This window comes from Trachinotus anak, unplaced genomic scaffold (genome assembly GCF_046630095.1).
Source record: "Trachinotus anak isolate AG129_WGS33_773 ecotype Australia unplaced genomic scaffold, CSIRO_AGI_Tana_v1 ptg000019l, whole genome shotgun sequence".
Taxonomy (NCBI): domain Eukaryota; kingdom Metazoa; phylum Chordata; class Actinopteri; order Carangiformes; family Carangidae; genus Trachinotus; species Trachinotus anak.
In genome coordinates, this window is record NW_027273870.1 from 9,129,009 (window position 1) to 9,154,747 (window position 25,739).

Below are 25,739 nucleotides of genomic sequence, written 5' to 3' on the forward strand. Positions count from 1 at the left end.
TTTATTTTGAGTCGGTCCCATGTACACCAGCTTGCTGCTGGAAATACTCACTAGTGCACCAGATGTGTATTAATCTGTGCCTGAAAATAGTTCCTAACAAATGCTGTTTACTCCTGTTTGAGTAATATTTACTAAAAACTACAGTGGAATGCATTTATAGTTAAATTATTGAGTCTTCTTTGAATGAAACCATACATTTGTTATTAAAGATTTAGGTTTGCAGTAGGAACAAATGGTCTTGGTGCTGTGACAGGTTAGAGAAGCTGGAAAGTATTGAGAAATGGACTGAAGCATTGTTAGTTTTTGAATTATAACAACTAATGAGATTTAACCAGATGGTCAACCAACAAATAAACACTGAGTTCAGATCAAAAGCCCAGAATATTTAACCTGTCATACTATTGATTTTGACAAACAAGTAACAAGTGAGCTAGTATTAGAAAGATATGAAGTAGGGCCATTGCATTTATCAAAACACCCGTAATTGTTTTTTCCTGCCCTCACAATATTGATATGTTATCACCTTATAAAGCTGTTATCACTAGCATGCTAGCAAAGAGTTGCCTGTTTACACATCTAGCAGATAGAGAGCAACATTAGCATTCACTGGAGTCCTGCTGGAATAAAACCCAATACTCACTCTCCATTTAGCTCTATTTTTCTCTCCATCACTCAGGTAAATATCTGGCTCTTTAGCTAGTTGACAAATTTGCCTGTTAGCTATTTGGTGCTGGACAGGTGGCCTTTTAAGGGTTTTTGTTAATAACAGCCTCCTGCTGCGCCTCAAAACAAGGTCGACCAAAGCCGGGAGTGCAAGTCAAGTATATAACCAAACACAATGAGCTGAAAGACGCTAAAACTCTTCACATAGCTGAGAGTGAGTGCTGGGGCTCAGGAGGCAGAGCGGGTCGTCCACCAATCAGAAGGTCAGTGGTTCGACGATGCCGGCTCCTCCAGTACAAATATCGAAGTGAATCCCAGATTGCCTCTGATGGTTGTTCCATCAGTGTGTGTGGTAGAAGAGCTCTATGTGTAGTGAGAAGGCGCTGTGTGAATGGGTGAATGTGGCTTGTAGTCTAAAGTGCTTTGAGTGGAGGATCAGACGATATAAGTGCAGTCCATTTTACCACAATATTCAGTGGGTTCATCACCAAGTGTGGCTCACACTCTGCATAATCACTTGATCCATTGATGATATAAAAACATTGATTAGTGGATCTTTATCAAGATAAATGTAGCACTTCATCGTAGTTGTTGTGTTGAGTCAGTCAGTGATAACAAGGCGGTCGTTATTTTTTTGACAGAGTAATTTGTAGTAGGTTACTGGACATTGTTGTTGATATGCTATAAAGTGACTGTGGTGTGGATAGATATAGAATAGTATAGGTTTCCTGTAGTAACCTGCGTTCACTTCATCAGACTCATACCTTGGTCATCAGCAGGGCTGCAGAGCCAGGTTGGATTAACCCATGTTGACCCATCCATAGCATCATGAGACATAATTTTTCTGGGAGCTGCTTTGTGAAAGCTGTGTGCATAAACTGGGAATTTCTCCTTCTTTGTCTCCGTCTCTCTGTCTCTGTCTGTTTTCCGCTCTCTGTGTGTAACTGTCCAATGCCTCTTTAAACCACATGGCGTTTGGAATAAGGAAGTGGCCTGCCATCTTCTCATTGGCTGCTTTAGTGTGCTGTGGGCGGGTTCTAGTCATTGTGCCTGAGTCGGGGATAAAAGCTGTGGCGGCTTCTGAGTTGAGGCAGGCTGAGAGTTTCCTGATGATCTCCCAACAGCAGAGGCACACACACACACACACACACACACACACACAGACACACATACAGACACACACACAAACACACACATTCACACAGAAGAAAAACAGTGTGACAGTTCAACAGAGATGAGTGAGCTGCGTCTGTGTGGGTGAACGGGAGAAAAGTCAACAGAGATTAAATGAAGGAATAGAAATGAAGGGAGGGGTGGGATAACTAGCTCCGATGAAGAGCTCAAGGTAGGATGGAGATATCATAGGAGAGGAGGAGGAGGCAAAAATGATGAGAGATGAGAACAAGACAGAAGAGAGGGGGAAATTTGAGATGTGAAGGAGTGCAGCAGAGATGGGAAATGAGAGTGAGAAGGCTGAGACGGAGGATGTGTGGCGCTGGCGCAAACGCTGAGAAACACTGAGAAAATGAGGGAGGTAGGAGGAGAGATGTGCATGTCGCAGCCAGAGTGAACGAGAGGGAGGACGGAGAGAGGAGGGAGGAGAGGAAAGGTACATGTGACAGGGAGAGAAGGATAGACGAGGGGGGAGGAGGAAAAGAGCGGCGTATGTCAGCTAGAGAACAATAAGAGGCGTTCATGACACGTCTCCAGGGGTGTCGACTCGACGTGTTCCTCCTAATAGGAGCTAAAATAATTAATAACTTCCTCTGTTGCTTTCTTTCTCTCTCCATCTTTCTTTTTTCACACACACACACACACACACACACACACACACACACACACACACACACACACACACACACACACACACACACACACACACTCTTGACATACAGGATCCCATTCAGACACTGCACATAATTACACACACATACATTGGTGAGTAAACGACAAGTGAAGAGAGACCTGGTTGTCTGGCTGGTTCTGAAGTACTCTATGAAAAAAACGTCCTAAATTCACATCACACACTTACGGCTATGGCTCCTATGTAATCGGGCACTACTGACAACCCCCCCAACCCCCCCAACCCCTCCCCCCTTCTGAAACACGCACACACACTAGTGAGATGAGGAGAAAGATACAGAGAGGGAGAGTCCTGTTCTAATGTTCACTCACATGAATAAGTGATGGTGTTAAGAAGTGACATTCTGGGTGGGAGGGCAGTCGGGAAATGGGGTGAGGGGGGTGGGGGGTTAAGGGTGTGTGTGGTGTGAGCACACACACACACACACACACATATACACAGACACACATGCACACTTATTTTTTGCATGAACAGTTCCTCAGGATCCCAGAACCAGCACTCTGGAACAAAGCCTACTGCTGGTGTTACTCAGTGTCAGTGGTGGCTGTGTGTGGCTGTGTGTGTGTGTGTCTGTGTGTGTGTCTGTGTCTGTGTCTGTGCAGCCGTGTGTGTGTGTGTGTGTGTTCATTGTGTTTCATGGCATGTGTGTGACATGTGGATGTTTATGGCCCGGGGGCATGAGGGGAGAGAGCGAGTAGGAGGAGAAAAAGGCAGAACTACAAATAGGGAGGGAGCGGAGGAGAACAGGGTGAAAGAGAGAGAGAGAGAGAGAGAGAGAGAGCGAGAGAGAGAGAGAGAGAGAGAGAGATGAGTGTATGTAGTCATTGAGATGTTGAAAGCGAGCCGCAGGCAGTCTGTGTGCTCTCTCTCCCCCCCCCCCCCCCCCCCCCCCTTCTCTCTCGTTCCTCTTTGTGAGCCTGGAGAGGAGATAAAAGCTGTCCTAGTCTTGAGGACAATAACGGCCATCACCGCTTTGCTGCAGTCAGTGTGGCCTACCTGCCTCCTCTTGTCTTTAGACCATGAGAAAGTGTCTCCAGTGCCAGCTATATGTTATCACCTGCTACACACAGCGGGCCACTGTATGTGTAGGTGCTGTGGCACTTCCATCTCAGCCTAGCTTTGTATTTGGCACATAACCTTCTCTCACACATGCAGCTGCAACATTGCAGGGTTCAGTGTCTGAGCATGGTAGCACTTTTCTTTGTTCTCACATATTGTGCAGACGGGTGACAAATGAAAGGGAAAACCAACATAAAGTGTCATAGAAAGGTGTTGGGCCACAATGTGCCAACAGAACAGCTTCAGTGTGCCTTGGCATTGATTCTACAAGTCTCCGAACTTGACTGGAGGGATGAGCACTGTTCTTCCAAAAGATGTTCTCTCATCTGGTGTTTTGATGGTGGTCGTGAAAGTGGTGAACACGTCAGTCCAAAATCTTCCATAGGTGTTCAACTGGGTTGAGATCTGGTGACTGTGAAGGCCACGGAATACGATTCACATCATTCACATTTACTTCAAACCATTCAGTGACCCCTATGGATGGGGGCATCTTTATCCTGGAAGAGACCACTTCTATCAGGGTAGAAATGTTTCATAGTAGGATAAAAGTGATCACTTAGAACAGCTTTGTTTGCAGTGACCCAAACCCTGCCAGCAAACCCCCCCCCCCCCAGCTTAACAAAGCTGCCAGATCTCCTCACTGTAGGGGGTCAAACATTCAGGCCTGTACCGTTCTCTTGGTGTACGCCACACATGCAATCGCCCACTTGTCGAGGATATGGTGAAGGATGACTCATCTGACCATATCACTTTTTCCCACACCTCTGTAGACCAGTGTGTATAGGTTTTGCACCACTGAACTCTCATGTGCATTTGTCTTTGTAGTGAGGGGTTTATTCACTGAAACCCCACTATAATATCCCTCTCTATGTAATTGTTAGACTGTTCTTGCTGACACAGTCTGATCACGTGCTGCATGACACTCTCAGTCACATGAGGAAGAGCTGCCACTCTGTTTTTCCTTACTTATCGCACTAGTGCACGAGCATCCCTGTGAAAATGTGCAAATGTGCACTGTCGGCCACAATTACCAACCCTGTTTACTGATATCTTTCCTATAGATCAAAATTGGAATCAACTGGGCCTGTTAAGCATTTTTATTCATGCCACAAACCTGATTGGATGTTAATTGCTTAATTGTACCATGCGGTGCACCTGTGTGGAAACATCTGCTTTCATTACATTCCTCCACTAATTCATTCAGGTTTCTCCTTTAATTCGTAGATCTTCGTAGATTCCCTTCTGTAGATCTCTTGCTTCAGTCTGCTTTATGTGACTAAAATGAATAAAAATCTTCCGGTGTCTCACCTCGTGATGAGACTGTAAGTGTACTCCATGTTTTATTGCGAAGGGACGCTTTAGGTGATAAAATTAGTTTGTGGCATTTCCTGTTTATGTTAACACAGGTAATCAAAAAATAAACATCATCAATGACTTCACAGATGTGCTGTGGAGTTTTTCACCACTAGTAGCACTACAGAGCAAGTTTTTGCGCGTATGTCCCCATTTCATTTATATTGTGCATTCAAATGCTTGTAATAGACATTCCTGCTGCCAGTTTCTGACTCTTGATACCAAATGAAAAAAAAAATGGAAGTTTAGCTAACTCATTAAATCCTATTTCATCCTAATAAACCCTGCTGTGTCTATTAAGCAAAGTGTTTCCTGTGGTGTAATTGGTGAATAATATGTAACTTGTCAGGAAATATAACGTATTGAAGTGTGTTACTCTAACTATAGCGAATTACCAGAGAATATGAAACACTGAGAGGGTTTGGGCCATCATGTTATTCATACACTGATAAGCAACATGTATAAGCATTTTGAATAAGAAGTGTGTTGGAAAACGATACAAAACGCACACCACAGAAAAACAGAAGGGACATTTCTGTTGTAGTGTGGTCATTAGTAGACACATCTCTGTTATTCTGGGCAGCTCAAAGGTGTGACTGTGTTTACAGTAAATATATGTCTGTGAAGCAGGCAACGTGGTTAAAAAAGCACATATCTTCACTCAGTTAAGTGATGGTTTCTCTACATCTGTGAGCATTAGAACAAAAATTACAATTATCTGAAGTGTGACTTGATTTGGGCTTTTGTATCACCTGTCAGTTCACTACCATTTGTGTTGTTCGTTTGCTCTGTGCTGTTTGTAGGCGTTATTTCCTGAGCTCATGGTTGGCCTTCCCATCCTGCCGCATTAAACCCCATCAGAGCCTACAGTGTGTGCCTATTTTTTAATTGTACGGTGTGTGTGTGTGTGTGTGTGTGTGATATGTGAGGTTAAGGCTGAGTTTTTTGTGTTGAGTGTGCACACTCTGTGAAAGTCTGCTGCACTAAAAGTGTCTGTAACCCATATCATATTTGTTGGGGGGTGTGTGTGTGTGTGTGTGTGTGTGTGTGTGTGTGTGTGTGTGTAGCTACATTAGCAGATGTGTTTGGCTGGAAGTCATTTATATGGTAATGATGTCATTTACCTCTGAAATGCATCTTCCTCAACACTGCCAAATAGGGCTTATCCATACTGGTGAAGCTGTGTATGTGTGTACGTGTGAATATGGATTTGCTTTTGGAAGGATGGTGTGGGGGTGCAACACCTGTATCCTGTTATATATCAAGATGAATTGCATCTGCATGTACGTGTGTTAGTGTGTGTGTGTGTGTGTGTGTGTGTGTGTGTGTGTCTGTGTGTTGGCACAGTGTTTAGGTTGCCTTATGTTGATAGGAATGTGAAATTGCCATGTTTTGGGGAAATGCAGAAGTCATTTGTCCAAAGTGAGCCAAAGCCTGCAGCGACACAGCCTCACTTCCCTTTTGCTGATGGACAGCGGTGTGCACACACACGCATAGCCATCACGCCCACACACACCTCACTTATTGATGTCCATGTCAATGCAAGAAAAAAAGATGATCGTAACAGGTGAGATGCAATCCCAGACTCCGAGGCCAGTGTTTAATATCTTTAGAACCACAGTGCTCATGGGCACAGATGATGGCAGCCACCACATATACCTGTTTGGTATACACATACACAGGCAAACACACTTACCTACTGTGTCCTGGGGAGATAAGGAAGATGCTTGCAAGCTATGAGCTCTCATTTTTATGACGGATAGATAGCAGGAAGGATTCCTCATCATAGATTTGATCCAAAGAGGCCCAGAACAGCCCTCGCTTTCATTAGAACAGCAACATGCCACCATTCACCCTCATTCATATGTGTGCTTCTGTTTGTGTGAGCTGCCTGCCTCTCGCTGGTATCAACAGGGCTGGAATAACCACACAGAACTTGTCACTTTGGCGATAACTATCATTAACACGTTGATTACAGGTCTGAGCATCTTAAAATAACACATACACACTGGGGCAGTGGATCAATACTCACATGCTGGGGTAATGATGGGTCTGCCCGCTCTGCACAGATGAAAGAGATGATGCATAACGCAGGACGGGATAGATGGAGAGGGAGAAAGAGAGAGCAGGGCATAGATGGTAAAAAGAGTTGGGTGGAGGGTGAAAAAAAATGAATGAAAGAGTAATAAAGATAGAGTTTTAGAGGGCGGGGAAAAGTCTGTAGAGTTTAGTGTAAGAGGTACAGTTTACATGAGAGAACCGAGAGTAACCACACACACATATAAAAACACAGCAAACACGCACGGAAAACAAAAAAAAAAACAGCTCATAGTTGTTTTTGCATTAAATGAAGATCACTCTGCCATGAGATGGGATCAATGGGATGAGAGAGTGAGAGAGAAGGAGAGGCAGAGATAGATAGAGAGGTCTTGATAGATTAGTCTTCCTATCTGCTGGCTCCCTCATGATTTCTGCCCTGAGGCAGAATGGTGAACAAACACACACTCACACACATGCCGGGCCTGAACAGAAAGATCCATTCATACTGTACAGTGGTAGAACAATTATCTATCCTGAGTAAAAGCACCAATACCATAAAAGGTAAAATTATGCATGACGTTAGTAGTTCAGTTCTGCTAACAACCACAAATTCAAATATTGCCTTTTATAGATGCTAAAATTACAGTAGTATCACTGCACCTGTGAATAATGACGCAAAACAATGAGGATGAATGTTTTCTGCTCACAGTAAACTATCAAGTGTCCATTATACATGGAGTAAATGAGGGAATCACACAGCATTAGACGTTCCTGACTGCTGGCTGGCTATTCGGCAAGCTGCTGTAAGTTAGCTGGCGAGCTAAAGAACTATAGCCTATCAAGCTACCTGGTTTGATAGCTGCCAGTTAGCAAGCTTTTATTCTCTCTTGCTAACCAGTTCTAAGTGAACAGGTACATCTGCTAAGTTTATCTAAGATACGTATTTGTAGGTCTGACTCATGTCTCAGTAGGTACGTTTCCATTAACCTGTTTAATGCACAATTTGAAATTGCGAACTTCAAAAACGAGTCATGGAAATTTGAGAATTTTGAAAAAAAACAAAAAAGGTAGATGCTTGCATGAGGTGGTTTTTCAGACTGTTCGACAAACATTTCGCAAAATTGAAATGTAAACACTTTTTTTTCCCGCATGGTGCCTGTTGGATCAGGCCCCAGAGAGCCAGTTCCAGCCGAGAGGCAGATGCTGGAAATCCGTCATCACGTTTAATTTTAACGATATTGCGAGAGAAGAAAACTCGCTTTATTCACATGATATAACTTAATTGAAACACAGACTATTTGCAACTGTGTTTGCATTTGTCTTCTAAATGCTAAACTGCTATGGAAACCTGGCTCTGACGCAGACCGTGCCGCTCTCTGTTACCGAGGAGTTTATTCTCTGGCAGATCAAGGTTATATAAAATGAAATGGTGCGAGGTGAGGTTGTCCATTCCCTCAAAGGTCAGCATAGTCAAGCCAGCTTTGTTAAAACTCTTGTATCAAAGTTGAACGAAAGAGCCGAAGCTCCATGCGGATTTACCATGCGTGCATGAACGGACGCTCTGTTAGTCGCAATTTCATCAAAATAAACAAATTTCATTCTAAATTTTAGCTGCTATTAATCCTGCTCCAATTGAGCCATGATTAAAAAAGGAAGTTGTCTCGTTCAACAGGTGACATACAGTAGTGTGGGGGTCAAGCAAGGTCAGTACACAACCACACAGTCCTGAGAAGAAGTCTTATCAGGCCACATAGCCAATAGAATAAAAATGTACCATGTCAAATACAATGCTACCTCAACCTGTGCTCGTCATATGAGTGAAGTGACAAACACACACAAAAATGCAGCACAGACAGATGCAGCTTTACAGGTATTCTACCTCCCCCATATGGTAACCCAATGTAAAGGACATAAATTATCTGTGTGTGTGTTTGTCTGTACGTACTTGGATCTTGCATTTGTTTCATGAATGCACGCATACTGAGTTGGACTTTGTTCTTTCCAGCTCTATTTCAAATGTGTATTTAGGCTATGTAAACACACACATACACACGCGTTCACAGAATCACACAAAGGCAAGGCAACAGCAGTCTACTACTGCGTGACCTAGTTATGCACACAGTGAAATGAGAGAGAGTGAAGACAGCCAGGGCGAGTGGACTGGAACAACATCTTGCTGGAGTCTCATCAGGTGATTTATCATGGCTGAAGCGATGAGGCTAGTTGATCAGCTGATTGGTCAATCCACAGGAAAGTCTTTGATTTTGAAACGAAAAGTGGGACAGGCCTGCAGCCTGGATACACGAGAGAGAGAGAGAGAGGAGGAAGGAGACGGGTGTTTTGACTCAAGTTAGTGGGATGTGCTCTCGTGTGGCCATTGATCAGCACGACTAAGGACATCTGGAGCACAAAGCACACATGCTCTCACACACACACACACACACACACACACACACACACCAGCTCAATGGTTTCATTCCTCTCAGAAAGGCACACACACACCTCCCCATTCAACATGTCTTCTGATCAACACACACTCATTCACACTGATGTGTGTGCTCAGCCAGTGAGATTCTGGCATTGCTGCCAAGTAGCCATCAGGGCCCCTCCACTGGCTGCCACAGTGATCTGTTGCCATAGCAGCCGCCCTCCCTCACTGTAGCTCTTGCTCTCTCGATCCCTCTCTTCCCCCTCAGCTCAGAGGCAACTGCGTAGAGAGGGAAAACTGGTGAAATAGAAGGAAAAAACTGCCATTCCTGTTACTAGAGCATCCATAAATCTGTGTGTGTGTGTCTGTGTCTGTGTGTGTACATACGTGCACCAGTCTGCCCTCACGACAGGCTCTGGCAGAGGCAGAAGCCGACTGGATTTCGACGCAGCCAATCGCACACTCGCCTCCTATGGCACATTGCCTGAGTGAGCCAATCAGAGGAGTGCCTAGGAAACACACACACACATACATATACTGTACGCTCATACTACATACTAATAATAACATTACACACAAACATACTTTGTTTTTGGCTGCAGATGGCATTCTCAGCGTGTGATAATGGAGAGGAAACAGAGGTGAAAATCCCCCACAAATTTTCCACCTGTCTCTCATCTTTCTCATGCTGTCTCTCTTTTATTCTGTCCTCCTCTCACCTTTTCTCTGTTTCTCGCTCTGCATTTGATGTTGCCCATGTTGAGTTTTTCCTCTTTTGTTGTTGTGTCCAGGGAGGACAGGTGTTGGACACAATCTGTCTCTATCGCTCTCTCTCCACACAGACACACACACACACACACAGAAACCTACACACACACAGCTGTCAGGCCCCTCCTGGTGACCATCTGGCCATGAAGCCAGGAGCCCCCCAACCACCCCACCCCCACCCCCTTCACTCTTCCTTTCTCGCCGCTCTTTTCCTCTCTTGTTGTGCTAATCTTTTTTTCATATCTGCAGTCAGGACTCAGGAGCAGTAGCTTATAAACTGTGTTTTTGATTGCTTTCCCATGCGGCGTGATATGGTCAGTATAATAGACCTTCCAGACAGGGACTGGCAACCTTCCAAAGTGACCAACAGATCAGAGGACTAGCAGCCGTCAGCAAAATGTACTGGTAGAAATGTCCCGATCAAGATCTTCTCCTCCATCCCGGCCTTGAAGATCAGCTCAACCCCCGGCTCCTCCAGAGAGTGTGTTGAAGTAGAAGACACTGAGCTCACTGCTCCTGATGCTGTGGCATGTGTGTGTAAGGCCAAAAAATGTATTTTACTAACAGAGTGAGGACATTTTGGGAAAGTGAGGACATTTTGGGAGGTCCTCACTTTTTGAGACACCTTCAAATCACATTTTGAGGGTTAAGACTTGGTTTTAGATTTATGGTTAGAATTAGGTTAAGATTAGGGTTAGGGTTAGGCACTCAGTTGTGATGGTTAAGGTTAAGGTTGGGGTAAGTGGCTAGGGAATGCATTATGTCAATGAGTGTCCTCACAAAGATAGAAGTACAAGTATGTGTGTGTTTGTGTGTGTGTGTGTTTGTGAATGGATGAATGAGTGGTCGATAGAGTAGAAAAGCACCATATAAATGCAGTCCACTTACCATTCTGAGTCATTTAATATTGAACGGCTGCTGATATGGAGTCCTAATCTGATGTTCGTATTATCCTACATAATAAAGCTCAACAGTTCACTGTTCAACTGGAGTAGACCTGCCTAGTTATATTATTGAACTCAAGTCAGGTTATATAATTTATGTTCTTCTGGCACTGTTTTTTTAAATCAAGAACAGTTAGCATGCATAGGTTCCAACAGTGTCCTGTAGTGGTTGGTAAAGTGTGACTAGAGAGAGGAGATTCATTCAGTGTCTGTTTTACCAAAAAAAGTCGGACAGGATTTGTAATTTGCAATTATTTTATTTTTATTATTGTGTTATGAGTCATGATTTCAAATGGAATGATCATTTTTGCATTTCCCTTTCAGTGAAAAGAAATTTAAAAATGATGATGATGCTATTTTTTGGATTGTATCAAACAAGCATGTTCCCTTTTGGCTGGAGAATGTGATTTGTTGGCCAGGGCATCTCTGTAGCACCACAGCACTTATTGTGCAATGGACAATGGATAACAATGTTGTAACACATTTAACCTTTATTTAAACAATTACAGTTCCTATGATATGGATATTGCGATTTTATTAATATTTTGATTAATTGCGCAGCCCTAGGTTGAATGAATGGGTTAAGTAACTAAGTAAAACAATAAATGTCTCATTCAAATTGAAATGATATTTTATGTATTTTGAATGTCTGGTTTTCTTTTTGCTGGCATCCTGTCGGTAATAGAAACACTGTTGACCTTTGTGAAGTGTAGGTAGTTGTGCACAACCTCCTCCATCACGCACGGTGCTAGCAGCATTTTCTTTTCACCTGCCACCTGGAGGGTGTAGCAGCTACGAGGCTTACACTCTGTCCATGCAGCTGCAACAACAAACCAGCAGAGTCACTACTGCTGCAACGAGGACATGAGACTTATGAACTTTTGCTGGCTTTTAAGCCACATCCTATGGTCTTTGTCAGCTGATGAAGCCTTTTCATGGCTATCATGGTGTTGGCTCAGCTGTCATCTATTTGTGCTTGTTGGGACACAATAGCATCTTTGGCTAATGCCACATTAAAACAATGTCAGGAGCAGGAAACAGGAAAACCTAACATTATTCTAGTTTGGGTGTCTTTACACAGTATTCCAAGATTACCCTGACTGCTAGCCTCATAATGATACCATTTAAATTGCCCAGATTAGCTAATTAGCTAAATTTCATTTGGACCAAAGCTTCTTTTTTGGACATGATTACATTTTCCACTATCATGTCATTTTACATGATCCACGAAACTTTAGTCTGCTGAGCTGATACATGGGGATATGTTTTTTGGGGTTTTTAGTACACAAATAGTTCAGCCAATAGCATGCTAAGCTAATCTGTAGCCCTGTACATTTCTCAAAGCCCTTCCACATACTGTCTAACTCATGTCAGACTCAAGATTATAGTATAACAGGAATGTAGGATTGCCGGTCTCACAGACTGTATCAATTAGTTTTATTTATTTTTTTTGCTTTTTTCTTCTTGTTTTCTTTTTGTTTCTTAATTACCAGATTTCCAGACTTTTGATAGTATGTTTGTTTTGCTGGTATCAAATCAGGAAGAACAGTAGAGGGGTTTCATCTACGCAGATACCATATGATTTTATAAAGCTAATAAGTCAACAGTTGTTCCTGTTCGCTCTGTGATTTCATGTCTCTGCAGTGTCCTATTTTGCAAGAGAACTCTGTAATTTCACCATCTGATGCAAAAATATCCCACTAATCATCCTTTAGCACTGTTTAGTTTTGTCTGTTCTGTTCCTCTGTTTCTCCCTCTCTGTCTCTGCTGAGTAGTTTTGTTCGTAGCTGCTAGCTGAGCCCATGTTGTTGAGTAAGAGAGGGAGGGGGAGGAAGAAGGGATGGGGTGGGAGGGGGAGAAAGAGAGAGAGGGGGAGGGAGGGAGGGTGGATCTGTTGATTTACTAAAGACTCAAACACGACCAGTCTCCCCTCCCACACACCCACTCACACTTCCTCCCTCTCCTCATCTCTCCCTTTTCCCCTCTCTCCCTCTCTCTCTCTCTCGCTCTCTCACTCTCTCTCTCTTTCTCTCTATCCCCCCACCCTCTCCTGGCGTGATGGTACAGCTCCAGAAACAGGAAGGAGCCGCAGCTCTATAAATAGAGAGGAGCTGCTCAGCCAGGAACTACACACACACACACACACACACACACACACACACACACACACACACCACACACACTGTTTCCCCTCTCTTGTCGCCCCTCTCTCTCTCTCCCTCTCCCTCTCTCTCTGTTGCTTCGTTGCTCTCTCTGCTTGCCCTGTTTCTTACTTACACTTTATCTCTAAAATGTAAACACTTAGACACACTCAAGCACACGCACATGCAGAGATGCACACACAAACACAAACACACTCAAACACAGTCCTTGACTCGGATGATAATTAGTTCAATGCTAATGGTTTATAAATGTGTCTGTTGACACACACACGGCTCCTTACCCCACTCCCTTTTTCTTTTTTCAGTCTTTCGCTCTCTCTTACTCCAACTAACACATACACACACACACACACACACACACACACACACACACACACACACACACACACACACACACACACACACACTAAGGTCTCTGTTATTGAGTCGTGGGGTTGGGGATGGAGAGAATAGATGGGGAGGGGAAAAGAGATGGTTTTCTGTGGCCACTAGGTTTTTATGTCAGGTCAGCAGGTTTGAAAGTGCTGATGACACACATACATGTTCATGCTCACACTCTTTGTTACTACACACACACACACACACACACACACACACACACACACACACACACACACACACACAACATGATGTGTATGAAAAAGAGCTACAATAAACCACATCACAATAGTGTTTAGTTTGTGTTTGTGTGTGTGTGTGTGTGTGTGTCAGTCTTGTACCTGCTTTTATAGGGTGGCACAGCTACAGTCCGATATCAACACCTCCCTAACCACTGTTAAAATACATTTCCCTTCTTTGTTTTTTCATGTTAATGTACCTGGATTCTTTTTTAAAGTCAGCAGTGCTTCCTATGTATTGTTGAATTTGTTAAAAATATTTGTTAAATATCCCAACTCAGAACAATGGCATGAGAGTATCCATGTTTTTTCAAATGTAGTTTTTAGTTTGGCTGAAGGATAACAAGCCTTCCTCACATCTGCCAGAGCTCACAAACTGGATTCATTTACAGAATTGGAAAAAGGTAAAAATTGAAGGCGTGTATTGTTTGGAAGATTAGAAGTGAGTGTGTATTCAAATCACGGGTGTATAGGCCCCCTGTGTACAGGAGACAGACTGGCAGGCGCTCTCTCTCTCTCTCTCTCTCTCTCTCTCTCTCTCTCTCTCTCTCTCTCTCTCTCTCTCTCTCTCTCTCTCTCTCTCTCTCTCTCTCTCTCTCTCTCTCTCTCTCTCTCTCTCTCAGACACACACACACACACACACACACACACACACACACACACCCCTTCTCTGGGATGACGGCCAAATGGTTCTTTTGTTTGTACCTTCCTCTTGTCACTTGGAGTTTTCTGTCCTTCACTCCCACAGACTCTTTCTTTTTGTGTTGCGTCCATCTATTGCTCAATGTTCAGGGATCTGGTCAGGAAACCTAAACATTGTGTGTCTGAAAAGGTTGATATTCAGGAAGAAAATCCTAGTCTTAAACTAAGAACAATAATGTGAAGGTGTGAGAGCAGAGTGCTGCACAGGGTAACGAGTGTGGGCCTATCCAGTGTGTTACATTCAAAACTGACATCTTTGCCTTGATGTGAGACGAAGCCACAGGCTAGCAGTTTATGCTAAGCTAAGCTAAGCTAACTAGCTGCTGGCCTCAACCATGTGTTTACAGACCTGAGAGTGGTATTAAACTTCTTGTCCAACTCTGGGCAAGAAAGAAAATAGACACACTTTTCCTTTAAGGTCCCAACGTTACCCAAACTTTCAGTCTGCTCACCAACGTGGCCCAAATCTCTCTACCAACCAGTTTAGCGTTTAGGCTCGGGCCAAGTTGCAGACCTTTAATGTCTGAACAATTTACAGAACAACCCTCCTGCCTCTATTACACTTCAGCAGTGTCCTTGAGATGAAGGACAGACACTCTGACTCATTGCCTGTTTCTCTTTGTGATTTACCCTCATACATTCTTCTTCTTTTACTGAAATATATGGTAATGAAATTTAAACAATGAGTATCATTGTCATCAAGCTAATTGACATTCCACACAGATAGATATTTAAAAGTTGATATCAAACTCACTTCAAGCCAGACTTCACCTCTGGTCACATATAGAAGGTGTATAAAGGAATTTTGAGATTCCTGATCTATTTTAACATCAGCCACTCGTTCATCGAAGCTACACTGTCACCTTTCTGTAGAGAAATGAGGTTCATAGAACATGTCGCCATGCTGGAGCTTGTTTGGATGCTAATACAACCAACAAGCAGGTGAGGTAATGTTGAAGGATAACACTGGTGCTCTCTCTTCAGCCTCTATTATCCCTCTGCTTAGCATAATAATTCCTCGAAACAAATGAATTCCAATTAATTTCACATAAATCCAAGCTGTTTTTGTTGTTTGAGCACAGCCTCAGAAATGCATTGCTTTGTAATGATATTGTAATGTTACTGTAAGAGACCTTACAGCTGGATCAGTGTTTGCAGGCAGGTTATGGTTCAGAATAAGAGTTTTTTGCTATACCTCCTTCATCACAGCACACGCTAACACATTTACTTATTAAAGACCTGTTTAATTTAATTGACTCATTTCACAGTCTAGTGGGCCAGACCAGGAACACACACACACACACACAAAATCAAGGTCCATACTGGCCTGCACTACGTAAACCAAATGAAATTTGTCTGATTATGACAGATGTGTGTGTGCTTAGGAGTGTGTGTAAAATTGGAATGGTGCAGGTTTTTCATTAGATGTGTTGCAGATCCTTTGGTTGTAAAACTAGTATGCTAGTAAAAACTAGCTAACTTCTACTGAAATTAGCATGCTAACTAGCTAGCCTTGGCTTGTCTCGTCACTTTCTGATAGCGACTCATTGCAGCCTACAGTCTCCCCTAAAGGCGTAGTGCTGCTCAAAGGTTGTATGTACTCTTCTATTATAAAGACTGCCAAATTGCCAATTGCCAAAGCTCGTCCAGCGACAATCACCACCACCCACTCCCAGCAAGAAAACACATTAGACAGCAGAGAAAGCTTACAAATAGTTTCTTAAATAAAAACATATTAGATAGACAGACAGTAATAAAAATAGAGTTCGCTGAGTATGCTAATATACACTGTGCATTAGTGCAAGTCAGGTGGAAATTGCTAATGTAGTACAGTGCATGATTGTCCATGGATGTTTCCAAACAAGTGTGTCTTCAAGCAGTTCAGAAATTCCTCAGACTTCACTCGCCGACGAATCGACCAACCCTGTTACCCTAGACAATGACGTCACTCCAAAATGGCGCCTTGATAGCTAGATAGCTATGTAGTAATTTTGAAAAGAATTTGTCATGTTTGTGGTTTTAACATCTTTTTAAAATCAGACTTTAGGTAAGGTGGTTTTTCTAATATACTGGTAAACTGCTGGTGCCAAAACAAACACATTTCATGTCCTCTTTAAGAATGCTGGAAGAAAGTGTGTGGTATGTGGTTATGCTATCTCTTGGACAATGGTCATCACATGTACTGTGTGTGTTTGGGGGGGGGCAGGACCGTCCCCTGCAGTCAGAAGAGAGAAAAGAGTGACTGTTGATGTGGTGGTGAGAGGCAGGAGTGAAGGAGAATAAAGGATAGAGGTAAACCAGAAGAGGGCGAGAGGAATGGCTGTATGGCATGCATGAAATATGTTGCAGTCATTGTCACAAGGGATGCAACTGTTCCGTAGCTTTACATTTGATTCTCCACCTCCACCTCCATTTTATAGACAAAAGGTTTCCATTGTTGATCATTGTCTTCACATTGAGAGGCATGTCTGTTAGATGCCTTCATGTTTAGTTTGTAACATAAAAAAATCCCCATGTTGTGCAACTGTCTCGACACAGACATGTTCTTTTAATGTTGAGGCTTTGGTTTGAATTCGATGTGATGCTCAACCTTTAAAGAGAGGGAGGAAAAGGAAGGAGAGGAGAGCAGGCAGGGTGGTGGAGAGTGAGTAAGTGAGCGAGAGGAGGAGGAGGAGGAGGAAGGAGGATGCAGCGCACAAAGCACCAGAGCAGCAGGTTGCTATAACAACAGCACCTTAGTGGTTCCATCTCTGTCTCTCTTCTCTCCCTCCCTCTCCCTCTCTGATCACCCTCTCATCGTTTGCTCCCTGCTGTCATTTGGCGCGCTGTGCCTTTCCATCAAGCCACCTACCCCCCCCACCACCCAACCCCCTCCACACACACACATCTTCTCTCCTTCACCCTCTCTCCTCCTCTTCATCTTCATGTTCTTGTAGCTCTTCCACTCAAAAGAAAAAGACCATCTGCCTGACAAATAAATCCCTTCTTCCTCCTTGTGTGTGTGTGTGTGTGTGTGTGTGTGTGTGCGTGCATCTCTCTTACCTTTGTCTCCCTGTATTTTTGTCATTCTCTCTCTTTCTCTCTGTCTGTTGTGGGAGCAGACAGAGGAGCAGTCAGCAGGTGTTTATGTCAAAGAGTACAGAGAGAGACGCAGGAGGGGAAACAAGCAGCGCTCTCTTCCTCTTCCTCACCCTCCTGTCTTTGCTCTTTTGCATCCTCTCGTCCGTTTTACTCCGATGCTCTTTTTCCCTCTGTTCTCGAGCACTCCAGCTTGATTAAACTACTTCATATTTCTCTCTCTCTGACTCTCCATGACTTCTCTTGCCTCGGATTCTTTCTCTCACACATGCAAACACTCCAATTCCTCTCAATTCAGTTCACTTCAAAGGTATTTTATTACTGTGATTGCCAAATGAATAAAAATATTGTCAGGTTGTGTTTGCAGTGCCTGACAGGTATATTAGTGTAATTCAGAGGTGTAATTATTTGCTAATTGTGCTAAAAAAAAACCAAATGATTAATTAACTATCGTTAATATAAAGCATTTTGTACCGGCTCACAGTTTTGTCATTCATCCTGTCACGTTCCCTCAGGCTGTGGCGTGCTGACTCATTCAATACTGAGCCGACAGAACCATAGTCCATTGCTTTTTCTCTGTCTGAACATATTTTTCTATTTCTTTGTTTCAGTCATCATTTTATCAAGAAGGTTAAACTGGTAATGTTCTTTTAAATAGGTGGGTGTGAATGTAAAACCTCTGTGTGCATGTGCACATGCATGCATCTGTGTGGGAGGGTGCTATAGTTCACACCACCTGGATAATTATGGGAGTTTTTATAGGTGGGCCTTGAAAGGCGAGTCTGTTATTATCAACATGAGTCACTGGCATTTAGGGAAAGCCTGTAACACACACATTCATGCACGCGCACACACACACACACACAATCCAAAGCCTGCATCCAGGAGACCTGAATTATTTAAACCCATTGATTGCAGGACCACACACACACAAACAAACACACACACACACACACACACACACACACACACACACACACACAGAGAGTTGATGAAGCCATGTCGTGACAGTGGAGATGTGTGTTTTCCTGTGTTTTTCTCGGTTGTTCCTGTAATGGCTACACTAGCATGAGAGTTCAAGCCACACACACACACACATACACACATGCACTGCACTGTAGTTTTGGCTGTCAATAATAATAATGTTTATCATGCCATAAAGATAATTAGGCTGACTGTCAGTCATAGTGGAGAACAGAGTGGAAAGCCAGTCTGACAGCTAAAACACACACACAGACATGCACATACACACACACACACACACACACACACACACACACACACACACACATACACACCAGTAAACCAAGAAAGTCAAAAAAAAGATGATTTGTGTGCTCTTTGTTGTGGTGTGTGTGTTTTTGTGAAATGGTATGTGTGTGTGTGTCTGCCAGCTTGAGTGGGTCCACCTCAGGGTCAGAATACAATCTGAATATATTTTGTCTGTTGTTCCATCTGAATAACAAAGAGCTAAGTGTGCGTTTGCACACATACATGTATCAGTGGTGCCGCCTGTGTGTGTGTGTGTTTGACTCTTTCACATGTGAAAGCTGAGAGTGTAGATTTTACAAATATTTAAATATTCTTCTGCTTCTCAGATCTTTTTTTAATGCACGCGGCTATTTGAAATGTAGATCAGTGTATGTAACTTGCAAACTGCTCCTACCAAAGTGCATTTGTGTGTCTATGCATTTGGATGAGTTGTACACATTTGTGCAAATGTGTGTTTGTTAAATGACTGAGAGGATGAGATCTAAAGGAGATTTTAAGGTTCAGTCAAATAGTACCAGTGAAGTGTAATTTTTCCAGTCTGTTTTTTTCTTTTCTTTACTTCTTTGTAAATTTACACTGTGAATCTTCATTAAATGGACTTTGTAAATCCATTAATATATATTTTGTTAAATTATCAGATTTATCTGTAATTAAGTAGCTCTAACCTGCATCACATATTCATTATTCAGAGTAACTAGAATGAATGAATAATACTATGTCCATAGCTTCCATTCCTCCCATAAGGAATTTAATGTGAGCCTTTATTTCAGATTTTGACACAAATATCATCTTTTGGTATGAATCTTAAACATGGGCTCAGATTTGGGTCGGAGCACAAAGTCTGTACCCTGGGAACCTTTCATAAATGAGGTCCCTGCTTCCCATCCTTCATTTTAATGGCATCCACTATTTCTCTGTCAACTTCATTAGGGTTTGAAATTAACAGGAGTTAGGAGTGAAATTGAGATTATTAAATTGCACAGAAACCTCAATTTTTATGCACTTTACTGATTTTTTTCATCAGTTTCACTATTGCCAATTCCCATTGTTAGCCTGACTCTTCATAGCTTCCATTTCCCACACTGACTTACTAACTAGCTAACTATCATTACTGAATTGAACTGTTAGCCCTTCATCATTGTTCGAACAGATTTGATACTGATTTTAAATCTAACCCCTGCTGAATTTCATATATCAGAGTTTTCTTGTCAGCACTAGAATGTGAGGTCACTGTTTTCAAATGGATCCACTAACCACTTAGGGTGGTTTTCAAAAGCATATTTTGGGGTAATGGAAAACACTTGTTTAGTGTAGGAAAAAGGACAAACCGGTGAGAGTTTTCGATTTCTCATGTGGGCACAGTCTTGTTCTGTTCCTTTCCCCAGTTTCTGCCCTTATTTTTGCCTTGCGTCTCTCATGGTATGGCCTCGGTTTCTGTTTGCTGTCCCTCCGTACCTCCTCTCCTCTCCCACCCAGGTCTATGATAGTGATTACCTTAACTGCCAGCCGGTGTTCGTTAGCACCCTGTTGTTATCTTGTCTGTGCCATGGCAGAGGCAGTTAGGTTCAAGCTAAGAATGGGGTGTGGATTTAGAGGGGGCAGCTCACTCGCCCATTGGCTGATGCTAATGATGGAGAGGATACTATATGAGCTGTTCTTTTGATCTTTCCTTCCCTCCTTAGAAAACCTGGAGTCCAGCCTGCTGAGATTGCTCAGTGAGAGAGCTGCTAGTCTTCTTGTTGCTTTGACTCGTTTCTTTACTTCATGTTCAGGATAATGTGTGTATATAATGTACAGGATATGCTCCATGTGAGAACTCGGTGGTGTGATCATTATTTCAGCCAGGTTGAGTCTGTGCTGAAAGAACAATTGATTTGTCTTGGTGATATTTTGATTTTCAGCACACCTCTTGCCTTCTCACGACAGTTCTTGATGTGTGCAGAGAGGAAGCAGCCTGTTGCCGTATTGATTTGGTATCTCATGTTGTCTCCATTGTTAGCACCCTGAAGATCACAGAAAAGTTTTCATTTCATTTCAGCCCTAATTTATTTTCCTTTTCTTGTTTGTTCAGCTACAGGAGACTGTAAAGAGGAAACTGGACAGTGCACGATCGCCCCTCAATGGAGACCAGAACGGCATCTGCGATGGAGGCAGCTACTCACCGACCACCAAACGGGTACGAAAGGAGGGCTCTGGTGGTTTGGACTCACTAACAGGTCTCCCTAACAACAACAATAACAGTGTACCACCCATCTCTCCTCTGCATCACCAAATGGACATTAAGCCTTTACTTGGCGGGCCCAACACTTCCACCGGAAACAACACTACAAACAGCAACGGCAACCATGTAGGCCGCACATCCGATGAGCTGGGGAAAAACGGTGGCAGCCATCTCCAAGACGTGAAGCTGAATGGCTCACTGGACCTTGAGGACAGTTTCGGCCTCCTCAAAGACCTGAAACAGGAGCCACTGGATGATGGAGGTGGGATGGAGTCCTCTGATCCCCAGTCTCTGTCCAATCAGAACAAACTGTTCTCTGACATCAACCTCAATGACCAGGAGTGGCAGGAGCTGATCGATGAGCTGGCCAACACTGTGCCAGAGGATGACATGCACGACCTCTTCAATGAGGACTTTGAGGAAAAGAAAGAGGCAGAGTTCGGCAGGCCGGCAAACAATCAGACTCCAGGCCCACAGGAAGCAGCTGGGAATACGACAGCACCTGGAGGGGGGGCAGCGCCAGCAGCAGCAGCAGCAGCAGCAGCAGCAGCAGCAGCAGCAGCAGCAGCCCTGCCTCCTCCTCCGCAGCCTCCACAGGGAGGTCCACAGGTTCCCATAGGCTCACCACAGGTCAGTGTTAAGAGGGTCAGCATAATGTCTATTAACCCCTATCCCCGCACTAAGTTGTGACCAGCTTAGGTGATTCAGCCACATACTGATGTTTGTCTGATATTTGCTTTAGAGCTTGTAACTCATTGACGAGTATCAGTTGAAATGATTGTCAGCTTTTCGTTGTAACAGGCACAATAGGTTTGTCAACATGTCAGAACAGTAACAATTCATAAACCATGTATAAACTGCATGCACAGGTCATTATTAATGGATTTTAATTTTATAATATTAATATTAATTATTAATTAATATTAATTAATATTAATATTTTTATATTAAGGATTACAGATAATGAATAGAAATTCCCATTGAAAGTTTTTTTTCTTTTTTCTTTTCTTTTTTTTTTTTTTTTTATTAATCTCAGTTCAGATTTTCTGCTTTTGTTCCACTTACCTTCATAGTAATGAATTTACACAGGTTTATCCTTCAGTTCACTGTTTCTGACTGATATATGATTAAAACTTTAAATTAGATGTGCAGAGCAAGAGTCAAACAACCATGAAATACTTGCATGGTTTTTGGGGTTAAACTATAATAATATAATGTAAATAATGTGAGACATTTGAGTCTGAGACAGTATAGCTTCCGACTGAAAAATATTTCTGAAGTTATGAACAGATGTTTGTACATATTGCAGCGGCTTTACTAATGAGTAAGTGCCATGGACTTTTTATTCAGATTGGAGAAATCAGATTGGTATTTTTTCAACTTAAATGTCACTAGGAAATTCCTAGATAGTTCAGCCAAGTAACTAAACAGCAACACTATATAAAAAGTTGTTTTTATGAAAATGCAATGAATTATATAATTATTGGGCAATTGAGAGATGAGATTAGATGAGATGAGATGATCACTTCTAATGTCAGCTGAAGCCCAGAGGCCATCAGCTACTTTAGCTTCAATATGTAAATCAGGGCTAACAGTTAGCCTGCTTCCCTCCAAAATTTAATAATACACCATCATATTCAAAGCCATTTGAAGAGTAAGTTGTATCTCATTCTTTAATATGTTAACAAAAAGAAATGTAAAAACAGTAAGTTGTGAGTGTAGGGGCAGTCGTGTGCTGTATCTCTTTCTTGACAAATATCACTTGAACTGTCCCTTCACTGATTCTTTGCGGTATCTCCAGCTGAGCTCAGGCTTCAGTATAGGTCTCTGTACAGACAGGATGGTGCCAGACCTTTAACAGTTTGCTAATTAGAGAGTTTTAGAGGTGTTGATTGGCATACTTTTGAACTTTTGAGAGATGTTGATAGTACATAAATCTCATGGGATTTTTTTGTGTTTGGACTCTTCTCCTCAGGTCCGGCCATCATCATCAGGCCCTCAGTTTGCCACCACTGCCAATGGAACACCTCCGCAGCAACCATTGCAGCAGTCTCCAGCTGTTGCCATGGCATCAGGTTCACCATTGCATAACTGCGTGGCCCGTTCCCCTCAAACCCCAACCCAGGCTCAGACACAAGCAGTCTCTAGGCCTGGGAATGGATACATGATGAACCCGGGCCCAGGGGTCAGTCAGGCAGGAACAGGAACTGGAGCGGCTGGGGTTGCCCCTGGAGGTCAGCCTGTTGGGCCAGTGACGCCTGAACTGTCTCCAGCAGAGCAGTTGAAAGCAATGGCTCAGCAGCGTGCTAAACTGCTGCAGCAGAAGCAGCAGCAGCAACAAGCAGCTAACTGGTCCCCTGCAGGCGCTCCAACCAGTCCCTATAACTCTGGTCCCTTTAACCAGGACAAACCCAACAGCCCCATGATGTACCCACCGCAAGCCTTTAACACACCACAGGGCCCTCTAGTGGCTGGTATGGCCCCCAACAATGGGCCCAAAGCCCCCATGAGCAACTACCTCCCTCACAACCACATGAGCATGATGGGTCAGCAACAGCCAAACAGCATCAACCAGAACACCCTGACCAAACAACAGCAGCAACAGCAGCAGCAAACCGCAGCCATGTTGTCCTATAACAACACCAAACCACTGAGTCACTTTAGTGGCAGCGGGGTGGACCACATCGGCCAGAGGATGACTCCACCCATGGGAGGGAACAGTCAGGTCAAGAACCCCATGATGCCTCCCTACATGGGTGGTGGAGGAGGCGGGGGCCAGGGAGCAGGGCCAGGGCAGACCCAGGGGCCGATCCCAGGACAGACGGCCCACCTGAGTGAGGAGCAGAAGAGGATGTTGCTGATGAAGCAGAAGGTGTTGAACCAGAACATGCCCTACAGCACCATGCAGCCTCACGGACAGGTAAGGGTACTATTTGATGCCCGCCATTGTCATTTTTACTCAAGTTGGCCTAGCCAGTCTGTAGCTGGAGCTCTGATTCAGAAGAAAACAGAGAGCAGGTACTATGGGGATGAGTGCCCTGTTTAAGGGTGAACACTCAGCCTATGACCTTGGGAGGACAACGAAACACCCTGTAGTTTTTGCTTGTCAATCCCCGGGGAGCTATGAAGCACAGACTGTCCACTGGAGGTTCTCTCTGTATGGTTCAGAAATAGTAACAGGAGCTAAGTTTATTTTAACAGCTGACTGAGAGAGATTACAGAACATAGATTGCCGTTTTATAAAATCTTCCAGAGGTGCAGCCAGGGAAGGTAAAATGGCGGTAGTTGCCCCAGCAACAAACCAGGGCTGGGAATAGACATAGGAAAATGGCCTGTCGAGAGTGTATTGATGCCTCTGCAACACTAGCAGCACCCCCACCCCTCCACTCCTCCTCCTCCCCCAGACACACAAGCGCATACACTCACACACCACGCCAAACACCAAAGCTAAACGGCTCCTTTGCTCATATCCCCAATCTGTCACAGCTGACTGATGGCTGAGATTGGACTGCTAAGCCAAGCTAGCTGCTGTCATTACCGAAAACCCACCCTGGGCAGTTTGTTTCCTGAGCCCAGTGACCAGCGCAGCCCGCTGTGAACGCTCCAGTGGTTCAGCCAGGTGTCAGGTGTCTTTAATAATCCACTGGACGGAGGACGTTAAGGAGGTGTGGGTGGACTAGACCTTAACAAATAAAAAAACCCACACAAGTGTAATTCACACTTGTGTGCGTCTTCTCATGGTGTTGCTCATTATCTCAGGGCCATTGTATTATTGATAATAGAAAGTGTGTGTGCTGGTGTGTGTGTGTGTGTGTGTGTGTTGATGATGATGCACAACAGTGTTGTCTCCTCCTCTCTTTATCTCTCTCTCTCTCTCTGCCTTCCTTGTGTTTATGATATGGCTACAGTCAGTCACCTCCTCCTCCTCCCCTCTGGTGATCTCTGCATCTCCTGTCCTGCTCCTCCTCCTTCCTCCCCCTCTGCTCCCTCCGTCTCTCTCTTTCTCCCTCTGCCAGAGACACTCAGCACCAATAAAGGAGCAGATTTATTAATATGGGGCCTTTGTGGCTCCTGCCTGGAGGGCTGTGTGTTTGTGTGCGTGAGTGAAAGAGCGCGAGTCCGTGCACATATATGTTTGTGTGGGTTTCATAGATTTAGGGGGCGGTGGGTGTAAGGAGAGGCGGTGGGGGGGCTGGGGGGTGGAGAGATTTATTTGAGTGAGCAGAAGAGAATTGGAGACCGGGAGGAGAGGGATATGCACAGTAGAAAAAGAACGACTTAAAGGAGAAAGGCAAATGCAGAAAGAGATTTATTGTAGAGTGAGGATGGAGCATATTAAAAAGAAAGTCAAGAGCCTGGCAAGTGAGAAATAAGTGAGCAATACAGAATGGAGTGTCTGAAATGTTAAATACTTAGTATTCTATATGCATTTAGCACAATTATAATGACTGTAATTAGTAAGCAGGTTTATTTTTAGCATTTAGTCACACAGGTCTTAAATAACTTTAGCAAATCAACTGTAAAACATTGCAACATATAACAGAAATCACTGTGCACTGTTCTTTATT

General features: G+C 43.6%; 1 protein-coding gene across 1 annotated transcript in view; it reads left to right on the forward strand.

Annotated features, from left to right (window-relative positions):
• Positions 1-25,739, forward strand: part of maml3 (mastermind-like transcriptional coactivator 3) — a 109,548-nt gene that overhangs the window by 34,169 nt on the left and 49,640 nt on the right. Inside the window, exons 2-3 of the mRNA XM_071503720.1 lie at positions 21,022-21,801; positions 23,147-24,091. Coding sequence (XP_071359821.1) covers positions 21,022-21,801; positions 23,147-24,091 — 1,725 coding nt within the window. The remainder of the gene's footprint in view (positions 1-21,021; positions 21,802-23,146; positions 24,092-25,739) is intronic.